The 13,398-nt window shown below is 45.7% G+C and overlaps 1 protein-coding gene across 1 annotated transcript in view; it reads left to right on the forward strand.

Annotated features, from left to right (window-relative positions):
* The first annotated feature begins 7,547 nt into the window (after positions 1-7,547).
* foxo3b (forkhead box O3b) overlaps positions 7,548-13,398 on the forward strand; it is a 52,147-nt gene continuing 46,296 nt past the window's right edge. Inside the window, exon 1 of the mRNA XM_029736506.1 lies at positions 7,548-9,089. Coding sequence (XP_029592366.1) covers positions 8,532-9,089 — 558 coding nt within the window. The 5' untranslated portion in view covers positions 7,548-8,531. The remainder of the gene's footprint in view (positions 9,090-13,398) is intronic.

Here is a 13,398-nt window from a genome sequence, read left to right on the forward strand (position 1 = left end):
ACACATGCTATGACATCTTCTGGTTTCAATGATGTTTCTAGAGACATTATCTCTCTCATCATCACTAAATGCCTAGGTTTACCTCCACTGTATTCACATCCTACCATACCTTTGTCTGTACATTATACCTTGAAGCTATTTTATCGCCCCCAGAAACCTGCTCCTTTTACTCTCAATTCTGGACGTCATAGACGACCAATTCTCATAGCTTTTAGCCATACTCTTATCCTACTCCTCCTCTGTTCTTCTGGTGATGTAGAGGTGAATCCAGGCCCTGCAGTGCCTAGCTCCACTCCTATTCCCCAGGCGCTCTCTTTTGATGACTTCTGTAACCGTAATAGCCTTGGTTGCATGCATGTTAACATTAGAAGCCTTCTCCCTAACTTTGTTTTATTCACTGCTTTAGCACACTCTGGCAACCCGGATGTCCTAGCCGTGTCTGAATCCTGGCTTAGGAAGTCTACCAAAAACTCTGAAATCTTCATCCCTAACTACAACATTTTCAGACAAGATAGAACGTCCAAAGGGGGCAGTGTTGCAATCTACTGCAGAGATAGCCTGCAGAGTTCTGTCCTACTATCCAGGTCTGTACCCAAACATTTTGAACTTCTACTTTTAAAAATCCATCTCTCTAAAAACAAGTCTCTCACCATTGCCGCCTGCTATAGACCACCCTCTGCCCCCAGCTGTGCTCTGGACACCATATGTGAACTGATTGCCCCCCATCTATCTTCAGAGCTCGTGCTGCTAGGTGACCTAAACTGGGACATGCTTAACACCCCAGCCATCCTACAATCTAAGCTTGATGCCCTCAATCTCACACAAATTATCAATGAACCTACCGGGTACCACCCCAAAGCCGTAAACACGGGTACCCTCATAGATATCATCCTAATCAACTTGCCCTCTAAATACACCTCTGTAAGCTGTTTTCAACCAAGATCTCAGCGATCACTGCCTCATTGCCTGCATCCGTAATGGGTCAGCGGTCAAACGACCTCCACTCATCACTGTCAAACGCTCCCTGAAACATTTCAGCGAGCAAGCCTTTCTAATCGACCTGGCCCGGGTATCCTGGAAGGATTTTGACCTCATCCCGTCAGTAGAGGATGCCTGGTTATTTTTTTTTTAAATGCCTTCCTCACCATCTTAAATAAGCATGCCCCATTCAAGAAATGTAGAACCAGGAACAGATATAGCCCTTGGTTCTCTCCAGACCTGACTGCCCTTAACCAACACAAAAACATCCTGTGGCCTATTGTATTAGCATCGAACAGCCCCCATGATATGCAACTTTTCAGGGAAGTTAGAAACCAATATACACAGGCAGTTAGAAAAGCCAAGTCTAGCTTTTTCAAGCAGAAATTTGCTTCCTGCAACACAAACTCAAAAAGGTTCTGGGACACTGTAAAGTCCATGGAGAATAAGAACACCTCCTCCCAGCTGCCCACTGCACTGAGGATAGGAAACACTGTCACCTCCGATATATCCACTATAATTGAGAATTTCAATAAGCATTTTTCTACGGCTGGCCATGCTTTCCACCTGGCTACCCCTACCGCGGTCAACAGCACTGCACCCCCCACAGCTACTAGCCCAAGCCTTCCCCATTTATCCTTCTGCCAAATCCAGTCAGCTGATGTTCTTAAAGAACTGCAAATCTGGACCCCTACAAATCAGCCGGGCTAGACAATCTGCATCCTTTCTAAAATGATCTGCCGAAATTGTTGCAACCCCTATTACTAGCCTGTTCAACCTCTCTTTCGTGTCATCTGAGATTCCAAAAGATTGGAAAGCAGCTGCTGTCATCTCCCTCTTCAAAGGAGGGGACACTCTTGACCCAAACTGCTACAGACCTATATCTATCCTACCCTGCCTTTCTAAGCTCTTTGAAAGCCAAGTCAACAAACAGATTACCGACCATTTCGAATCCCACCGCACCTTCTCCGCTTTGCAATCTGGTTTCAGAGCTGGTCATGGGTGCACCTCAGCCACGCTCAAGGTCCTAAACGATATCGTAACCGCCATCGACAAGAAACAATACTGTGCTGCCGTATTCATTGACCTGGCCAAGGCTTTCGACTCTGTCAATCACCACATCCTCATCGGCAGACTCAATAGCCTTGGTTTCTCAAATGATTGCCTCGCCTGGTTCACCAACTACTTCTCTGATAGAGTTCAACGTGTCAAATCGGATAGCCTGTTGTCCGGGCCTCTGGTAGTCTCTATGGGGGTGCCACAGGGTTCAATTCTTGGGCCAACTCTTTTCTCTGTATACATCAATGATGTCGCTCTTGCTGCTGGTGAGTCTCTGATCCACCTCTACGCAGACGACACCATTCTGTATACTTCTGGCCCTTCTTTGGACACTGTGTTAACAACCCTCCAGACGAGCTTCAATGCCATACAACTCTCCTTCCGTGGCCTCCAACTGCTCTTAAATACAAGTAAAACTAAATGCATGCTCTTCAACCGATCGCTGCCCGCACCTGCCCGACCGTCCAGCATTCCTACTCTGGACGGTTCTGACTTAGAATATGTGGACAACTACAAATACCTAAGTGTCTGGTTAGACTGTAAGCTCTCCTTCCAGACTCACATCAAACATCTCCAATCCAAAGTTAAATCTAGAATTGGCTTCCTATTTCGCAACAAAGCATCCCTCACTCATGCTGCCAAACATACCCTCGTAAAACTGACTATCCTACCGATCCTCGACTTCGGCGATGTCATTTATAAAATAGCCTCCAATACCCTACTCAATAAACAGGATGCAGTCTATCACAGTGCCATCCGTTTTGTCACCAAAGCCCCATATACTACCCACCACTGCGACCTGTACGCTCTCGTTGGCTGGCCCTCGCTTCATACTCGTCGCCAAACCCACTGGCTCCAGGTCATCTACAAGACCCCGCTAGGTAAAGTCCCCCCTTATCTCAGCTCACTGGTCACCATAGCAGCACCCACCTGTTGCACGCGCTCCAGCAGGTATATCTCTCTGGTCACCCCCAAAGCCAATTCCTCCTTTGGCCGTCTCTCCTTCCAGTTCTCTACTGCCAATGACTGGAACGAACTACAAAAATCTCTGAAACTCGAAACACTTATCTCCCTCACTAGCTTTAAGCACCAGCTGTCAGAGCAGCTCACAGATCACTGCACCTGTACATAGCCCATCTATAATTTAGCCCAAACAACTACCTCTTCCCCTACTGTATTTATTTATTATGCTCCTTTGCATCCCATTATTTCTATTTCTACTTTGCACTTTCTTCCACTACAAATCTACCATTCCAGTGTTTTACTTGCTATATTGTATTTACTTTGCCACCATGGCCTTTTTTGCCTTTACCTCTCTTATCCCACCTCATTTGCTCACATTGTGTATATAGACTTATTTTTATACTGTATTATTGACTGTAAGTTTGTTTTACTCCATGTGTAACTCTGTGTTGTTGTATGTGTCTAACTGCTTTGCTTTATCTTGGCCAGGTCGCAATTGTATATGAGAACTTGTTCTCAACTTGCTTACCTGGTTAAATAAAGGTGAAATAAATAAATAATTAAAAAATTCTCTATGGTAGGCCTCTGCTGTAGACCTGTGACCCCTATAACACACTGCACCGAGAGCAAGCGAACGAACAGCTCCCTACTGTGCAGACAACTATCCTGTTGATGTGTTCGCTCTTTTAGGGACACTGAATGGAAGTCTTTGCTGAGCTGAAGTTACAGGACACATCACATAGATTAGATATACTATCTCTTATCAGCTCCCTGGTAAGTATCAAAACGCCACTGGACGTGTGTGTGTCAGTTTGTTAGCTGTAAGTTCCAGTCTATTCCACCCATAGAGATAGATATAGAGCTCTAGTGTCCAAAAGCTTGTTTTAGCATGGACAGCGCCATTGAACACTTTCACCATTTTGAAGTAGTCAACAGGGTGGGACTTCCTATGGTGTAAGTCGCTCTGGATAAGAGCGTCTGCTAAATGACATAAATGTAAATGGTTAGGGAAGGATCACATGATTCCATCCAAGTCACCAGGAGGGATCAGCCAATTAATTATACTTGTGAGGAAACATTCCATAACTGCAGGGGGCAGTAAAATGCCAACCTTGGATTTATACCTGTTCAAACAACACACTCTAGATGGGAGTGTGCACCCTTTCAGTTTGTTTACGACTCAGAAGTAGTAGAAGAGAATTTGACTACTTCAAAATGGAGATGGCGTCAATGGCGCTGTCCATGCTGTCACAGATGCCATAATGGGGCAGACACAATGACGCGATGTCTATCGAAGTCTATGATTCCACCATAACTCTCAATTAAGGGAAAATCAATCACAGTCTATTCCGAGGGCTCTAATCCAATCAGAGCATTACGCTGTTTGGGAAAACATCAGACACAAACAGAGATGGCCACCCTCCTTTGTGTACATCTTAATTGGATGATTCACGCTGGCACAGAGGGGTGGCTACAGTCCTGTGAGCAGGGATCCTGGCCAGTACACAACATTACACTAGCCACTGACTGGTTGTAGTAGGGGACATGATAAAGAGGTGGATAGCACATAGGGGTGGAGGTAAGGTTTGAGAGAGGGGTTCGGGGGGTGTGGGGTTGGAGAGTGAAGTGATCAAGATGTGAGGAAGGGGACAGTTTGGAAGCTTTGAGGGTCAGATTATGGGTAGTTACAACTGGATGGTTTTGTGGCCCAGCCCCTCTCTAATGGGAGCCTACTGGTTCAATAATAGAATTAGGGTCACAAGGAAGGTAATGACACAAACATGACACAAACAATATTTCATGTCATCATCGGCCTTTGAGGGGTAATGAAGTGTTAGGAACAGTGTGTTCTGGGTGGGGGTGGAGGAGAGAGAGCCACTAATATAGCTGATTGAAGTACGTAGGACCCATAGAGTTAGAGGATTCTAGATGGATAAAACCTGTTTTGGCATGGACATTGCCATTGAGGGCTTCCACCATTTTAAAGTAGTCAACTGGGTGGGACATCCTATGGGTTAAGGAAGGATCACATGATTCCATCCAGATCCAGGTTATCAGGAGGGATCGGCCAATGAATTATACCCGTGAGCAAACACTAGGTGGCAGTATGCACCCTTTCAGTTTGTTTGCCAACTCATAGAAGTAGTAAAAGGAAATTGACTACTTCAGAATGGAGATTACACACACAGATGCCATTTTATTTTTATCTTTATTTAACGAGGCAAGTCAGTTAAGAACAAATTCTTACAATGACGGCCTACACCGGCCAAACCCGGACGACACTGGGCCAATTGTGCGCCGCCCTATGGGACTCCCAATCACGACTGGTTGTCATACAGCCTGAATTTGAACCAGAGTGTCTGTAGTGACGCCTCAAGCACTGAAATGCAGTGCCTTAGACTGCTGCACCACTTGGGAGCCCAAAATAATGCGACGATACAATGATGTTATCTCTATCATTCTCCATGGTAGGCCTCTGCTGTAGACCTGCACCGAGAGCAAGCAAGCGAACGAACGGCTCCCTACTGTGCAGACAACTATCCTGTTGATGTGTTCGCTCTTTTAGGGACACTGAATGGAAGTCTTTGTTGAGCTGGTTCCTGTGATGTGGTGAGTGACATCAGAGGTCACAGCAGGTGGGGACAGGTAAAAGTGACAGGAGCAATGACAGTACGCACTTCAAACAGCTATACATGTTCTTGGCCTGAAATGACACATCTGACAATGCTGTGATGTGATCATTATAAATACACCCCTGGAGGACGACACTGTTTTCAATTCAACCAGCAAGACTACCTGTCACATCTTTTCTCTCTCACTGCTCTCTCTCTCCTCTCTCTTTTACACTGTCCTCTTACAACAGCTTACAGAAGCATTCATTCATCCACCTCCTGTGGCCCTTTCCTCTCTCTGATGCCTAAAAACATTGTGCCAACTTAGGTCGGGCCGTTTCAGACTGTTAGGAGCTCCAGGTGACTGGTACAGCCTTAGGACCTAGGTGACATCACCCCGCAGTTAACCCTCCACTGCAGCAGCTATTCACAGGCACCAAACTGCTGTATCAGCCATTCCTCTTTATATAGCTGGGACAGGAGGAACAAAGAGGAACTGTGTGTGTGTGTGTGTGTGTGTGTGTGTGTGTGTGTGTGTGTGTGTGTGTGTGTGTGTGTGTGTGTGTGTGTGTGTGTGTGTGTGTGTGTGTGTTGTGTTCGTTTTGTATGCATGTGTATCTATTTCCTTTGTTATCATAATAAACGAAATAGTGTGGATGTTTTCCATGTGAAATTCAAAGCCATAACTACACAAGTAATGCCTTGCAGGATGTGTGCGTGTTTTCTCTGAAATATTATATCGGATTGTTATTATCCAGTCATAATCAATACCAACCGTTCCAAGAATTCATTGATGAATACATCGCAGTTCGCACAGGTGGAACACGATCATTTCTGTACGGATTACAGAAATCGAGATCGCGTGTCCCTGCAAGGTGGGCCGGCAATTTACACATCTTCTCTGGAACAAAGACGTATGTAGGCTGGCTACTGCTGATATTTTCGTACAGACAAGGAGGGAGGTGGTGGGGGAGGGAGGGAGATCACTCCGAAGCATCACTTTACAGAACGGAGAACCGTATAGGATTTCTTCCCTTATCGCTTGATTATAAATGGAATGACGTCATATGTTTGAAGCGGTCGATCTGTCTTGAAGGGGGCGTGTTCTGCGCGCGCTGTCGAGATTGATTGACACCCATGCTCACGGATTAAAGGGACAAGTGATAGACATTTTTAAAGAGACTGTCATTAAAATAAAATTACTCAATTTGACTGAAAGACTTTCATTGACATATTTGATAGAATGCATGACATGTGCATGTCATGAACGAAGTGTAATACCCAACACGAGGAAAATAAACACACCTTGCTGGTATTTGCCTATGTTGTTTCACATGTGTATGTCAATTGTTACATTGTAATAGTGTGCTACAGAGGAAGTGGCAACAATAATATTTGTCAACAATATGTATAAATGATTGTCCTAATGTCATTAGCTTATGAATTGTAAACATTTCCAGAAGGAGCAATACAATTATTTGGAATTAAATATGAATGTTCTCTGTCCAACTTTGAATATTATTTGTGTTCTTATCGGTGTAAAATAATATTTTGACGATCTGTCTGTCTATTTCTGTATCCCTCAACATGCCGGGACATGTGTCCCTTCCACACACTGCTTGCCTTGACAACTGGAGGTTGGTGGCGTCTTGATTGGGGAGAATGGGCTCGTGGTAATGGCTGGAGCGGATTTGTTGGAATGGTATCAAATATCAAACATGGTTTCCATGTGTTTGTTGCCATTCCATTTGCTCCGTTCCAGCCGTTTTTATGAACCGTCCTCCCCTCAGCAGCCTCCACTGCTTTAGTGCACACATGCTGTAGACTGCTTAGGAGCGGTGTCTCTTTAAAGGGCGATCTCGTATACTGAATCCAGGGGGCTTGCCTTTTCAGTGGGGGTGGCAACGCTACTAGCCTATTGCTGCTGTTGCTGTATAACTTCGAGCTTGATGAGGGCTGTCTTAAGACGGAATATGCTAAGCAGATAGGTTAGTGTTTATGTGTGCTGCTGGAGAGATAGGCTACTGTAACTGAGAGTGAGGTGGCGTTTCGTTTTCCATACCAACTGTGCTGCGTGGTCAGTAAAGGCGACGTTGAATAGACTGAGATATCATTTTCGGTTATTCCTTTCCTTTTCGTTTTTCTGTCGACACTGACAACAAACGCAGGTTTCCTGTGTGCAGTCTGGTAGTAAAAAGGACTTGGAAGCGAAAGGGAGTTTGTTCAAATGGCAGCAATGACAATTGGAATAGAACTATGCGGGGATTAATCGCTGGTGTTGCAGCCATCGAATTCACCATAGCGCGTTTATCCGTGGCAGCCCTGAACGTAGAGGGGGGCTGCACTGTGTCCTGGCCACAGCTTCACTTTCACGTTGCCAATAGGTGTATTCAGTTATTTTGAAACAGTGCGGGATTTGATCTTGAACGTGCAAGGAAGGAACGCGTAATCCGCTCATTGATGAACGAATCCGTGGTACACCGTTTATAATTTACTCGTGAACCGAACTGTACACACTATACTGTTATTATTACCATATCCCCAGTCTAGGAGAAATACCATGACTATGCAGCAACCCGTTTTGAACTGTTGTGATTGTCTAACGTGAAGTAGCTGTGGCTTGCTTTTCAAGGAGAATAGCCATAGTGTACCAGTTATGGTGTTAATACACTTATAATAGTCCACGACATTCTACGTTTTAAATCCACCCCGAACAGCATATTGGTGCTCTTTTTGTAATACAGAGGATTTAATTGACCAATTCGCGCGGAGTTTGCAGTGACCCTTGGGGACTGCTGGTCTGGAATAGCAACAAAGGACGGGGGCGTGCATTCATGGAATGCAACTTTGACAGCTCTCCACTGCATATCTACTGACTTTATCAGCGGGCACGGGGACGAGCTAGTAATTGAAGGAGAGATGGCCGAGATCCCAACTCCCAGCCCTCTCCATGAGTTGGACGTGGCCATAGACCCAGACTTCGAGCCACAAAAACGGCCAAGATCATGCACCTGGCCGTTGCCCCGACCCGAGTCCAATGCGGGGAAACCAGAAAGCAACGACACTGACATTATACCCGAGGAAGAGGATGACGAAGAGGAACAACATGCCACTTCCATGGCCATCAACGTCAATGGCACCAGCTCCAGCCTGGGAGCAGACCACCAGAACAGCAACAGCCCTACGGCCGAAGGACTGCTGTCCGGACAGGAGAACGGAGGCTCCCCGCTCTCCTCCCACTCCCCCACGACCACTTCGGGCGCACTCGGCACCAGCGGCCCAGGTCCGCAGACTCCACGGAAGTCTTCGTCGCGCAGGAACGCGTGGGGGAATCTATCATATGCTGACCTGATAACTAAAGCCATAGAGAGCACGCCGGACAAGAGATTGACTCTGTCTCAGATTTATGACTGGATGGTGAGATGTGTGCCGTACTTCAAAGACAAAGGCGACAGTAACAGTTCGGCTGGGTGGAAGGTAAGCGACAAACGCTCTCCTCTCCTCTCCTCTCCTCTCCTCCACACTCATTCATTCTCCTCCCACCCACGGGTCATCAAAACAACAACAATAACAAGAAACACACGGGTCTTGAGAATGTGTACTTTTGGATGTTCCCTTTGTTTATAAACACACTAACACATACACACATTCTCTCCCTCTTTTGGAATTAGGCGTGACTCAACTTCGAGTGCAGCCTATCTATACTGTCACATGGGGGGGGTTAGTGTTAAGGTTACAGCCAGTCAGTCTGTAGGCCTACCCTGTAACCTATTTAGAATGACTATGCCAAAATATTGATACAATTACATAAATCATAGAATGTACAGTCCTACAATTAATCCCAACTTCAAAGTAAAGAACAAACATTGCTGGTCGCCAAAAGTTGTTCAACTGTCAGATCAGAATTAACTATTTATGCGCTCTATTGCCTCAACAAGTGAATGTAGGCCTATCAGGGCAGTCCCTGTGTTAAGTTCTATATTTGTATGTAGGCCTAAACCTCAGGAATTAGCATATCTCTTGGGTCAGGTAGGATCCTGTACTGCCAATGTTGTTCATAATGCAGTTGGGGAATTACATAACGACTTGGGATGCCGCCAGGTCGGGTGAACAGCCTGGAGTAAGACTACCTTCAAAGGGAATGTAACCCTAACCCTGACCCTAACCCTGACCCTAACCCTCGCCAGGAACGAGGCATAGGACATATGGGCCCCAGGCCTGGGGAGAGAGTGAGGGGGTGTGTGGGGCTAAAGAGCATAGGTCACGGATCGGATCTCACTGCGTCGGGGCCCCGACCCCGCGGACTTGTCTCGTTGGCCGAAAAGGCCATCAGTTATCAGGCAGGGATGAGTAATCTGTGCTCCTGTGGCGGTTGGGTGGGCTGCTGGAACATGCGCTGTCTGGGAGGGACCAGACAGGCTGTGTTCATTTGCCACCCTGCGGGGCTGATGCCCAAGGAATTTGGGGCATGGACGGTCAGGCGGGTGGGGTGCTCATGTTTCAGTGCCTGATAAAAAACATGGAACAGTCAGGACGCCGGAACATAGATGTTGTTACCACATCCCCATGGCTATGCCTTTTATAGTTCTGTCATTACACGTTTTGATCACAGATTCCAGCTGTTGCTGCTTTTGAAATGTTTTGATGTGTCGATTAGCCTTTAAGGGGGGATCTGTGTTAATCTGACCTGTTCATTTTAGAATAGCCTATAGTAGCCCACAGAAAGCACAGCCAATGACAGCCACAGTTTATGACAGAGAGCTCTTGGCCTGCTATAACCAGCGCTCACTAAGCGCCACAAAGTCCCACAGGCGCGTTCCGAGTTCTTGGGAGCAGGCAAGCTATATCAGGCCAATGCAATAAGACAACCAACGCCACCAGCTTTAAGGTATCAACATGGCATGGCTACTGACAACCAATGAAACTAGAGAAGAGCTTTAGTGGCAGGTGTTCACAAGGCCCTATAGCAACCATGGTGTTCTCACAGACCTGCTTTCAGTTTGTGATTTCACTCTCAGAAACTCTTGGGTTTCAGGACAGGGTGGTTAGTTTGTCAGCTTAGGTTTCATACATGTGCGGTGGGAAAGCTGGCTTTGTTGAGTAGATTTGCACAGTAAATCCTAGTAATCCCTGTGGGTTCCTCTCCTCTCACTGACTGACCTCACCCAGGACGCTCTGGGTCGCGTCTTATGACCTGCATGACACATGCCTAGGCCTAGCACCACAAAACATAGCTGCATTATATAGATAACCAATCAATCACAATCATAATAAATCTTCAGTTTAGTGCAATCAAGAGTGCTGTTGAAATGTGTGCTAAGAGTAGCTGTGGTATGAGAGAGAAAGAGACCAAAATAGGACCTGTAGTGCAGTTAAGTTTGTGTGTGTGTACGCCTTTCTCTGTGTGTGCGTATTCCTTTGTGTGTGTGTGGTCAAGTTGTCTGTGTGTACCTCTGTGCGTGTTAGCACCTCAGTGTGTGGTTCCTGGCGCTGCTCCAGTGAACTTTGGGCCTCTGTGTTACTTAAGCCTGATGCTACAGGCAGCTCAGCTCTGAGTCCAGCCCCCCTTAACAGCTGCAGAGCAGAGCCCAAGTCTCAGGCTCAGTTATGTCACTGACGATGCAGAGATATAAATACACACACACACACACACACACACACACACACACACACACACACACACACACACACACACACACACACACACACACACACACACACACACACACACACACACACACACACTGTTGTTTAATAAACACACGCATGAAGACTCACATATGTACATAAGGAAATCCTCCCAATCTTCCTGTTGTTACATGGGTACTGTGTAGTACATTCCAGAACACACAGACAGGCACAGACACATCTGCTCATTATCTTTAACACACCTCACGCACACTCACCCAGTCTCCCCTTTCAAGGATTAGTTTATGTGTGTAGAGAATCATTATTTTATGGGAAATGAAACTATAATGAATTCTTTCATTTGTTCAAAGTAATTTATTACTATGTTATTACATTATATTAGACTGTTATTACAGTATATTAGACTGTTATTACAGTACATTAGACTTCCCCAGGCCCCAGTTAGCAATTGTCAGCCTTTTGTCTCTGTTTAGCAATGTTTTAGATTTGTCCCTGTCTACCACCAGCACCTCCAACACTCCCCTGCCTTGTCTGTCCTTGACCGCAGCCCAGCCCACCTCCAACCCCCATTTGGTCCATATATGAAACTGTCACCTTATAAACCAGCAGAGATAGATGGTGATGATCATTTTAATGGGCTTCCCCTCCCTCTGCATGCTGAATGTGTTGATTCACCAGTCCGACAATGATTAGTGGTCTTATCAAGATGGAGGAGGAGGAGGACACTGGAGGGATAGAGGGAGGGAGAGCGAGATAGAGGGAGGGAGAGCGGGATAGAGGGAAGGAGAGAAAGAAAGAAGTGGGCGAACAAATCCATTGAATAAAATCAAATTTTATTTGTTACATGCTCCGTAAACAATGGTTGTAGAATAACAGTGAAACGTTTACTTATGGGACCTTCCCAACAATGCAGAGAGAAAAATAAGATAAATAGTAGAAAAATAATAACACAAGGAATAAATACACAATGAGTAACGATAACTTGGCTATATACACGGGTAACAGTACTGAGTCGATGTGCAGGGTAGATATCCACACTGGACTTTAAAAACTGGAAACCACATATCCTGAGGCCGCATTTATTGTAGCTGGGGATTTTAACAGGGTAGATATCCACACTGGACTTTAAAAACTAGAAACCACATATCCTGAGGCTGCATTTATTGGAACTGGGGATTTTAACAAAGTAAATTTGAGGAAAACGCTACTGAAGTTCTATCAACACATTGACTGTAGTACTCACACTGGGAAAACACTAGACCACTGCTACTCCCTCTTCCGGGATGCCATCAAGGCCCTCCCCCGCCATCCCTTCGGCAAATCAGATTACAACTCCATTTTGCTCCTCCCTTCCTATAGGCAGAAACTCAAACAGGAAGTACCCATGCTAAGGTCTATTTAACGCTGGTCTGACCAATCGGAATCCATGCTTCAAGATTGTTTTGATCACACGGACTGGGATATGTTCCGGTTTGCCTCGGATAATAACATTGATGTATACACGGACACGGTGACTGAGTTCATCAGGAAGTGTATAGGGGATGTTGTTCCCACCGTGACTATTAAAACCTACCCAAACAAGAAACAGGGGATAGTGGATAGATGGCAGCATTCACACAAAACTGAAAGCATTTAACCATGGCAAGGTGACTGGGAATATGGTTGAATGCAAACAATGTAGTTATTCCCTCCATAAGGCGATCAAATAGGCAAAATGTCAGTATAGAGACAAAGTGGAGTTGCAATTCAACGGCTCAGACACAAGACGTATGTGGCAGGGTCTACAGAAAATCACGAATTACGAAGGAAAACCAGCCACTGAACTACATTACATTTACATTTACGTCATTTAGCAGACGCTCTTATCCAGAGCGACTTACAAATTGGTGCATTCACCTTATGATATCCAGTGGAACAACCACTTTACAATAGTACATCTATATCATTTTTGAGGGGGAGGGTGGGGGGGGGTTAGAAGGATTACTTAAAATCCTATCCCAGGTATTCCTTAAAGAGGTGGGGTTTCAGGTGTCTACGGAAGGTGGTGATTGACTCCGCTGTCCTGGCGTTGTGAGGGAGCTTGTTCCACCATTGAGGTGCCAGAGCAGCGAACAGTTTTGACTGGGCTGAGCGGGAA

The sequence above is a fragment of the Salmo trutta genome, chromosome 1, assembly GCF_901001165.1.
Source record: "Salmo trutta chromosome 1, fSalTru1.1, whole genome shotgun sequence".
Lineage (NCBI taxonomy): Eukaryota > Metazoa > Chordata > Actinopteri > Salmoniformes > Salmonidae > Salmo > Salmo trutta.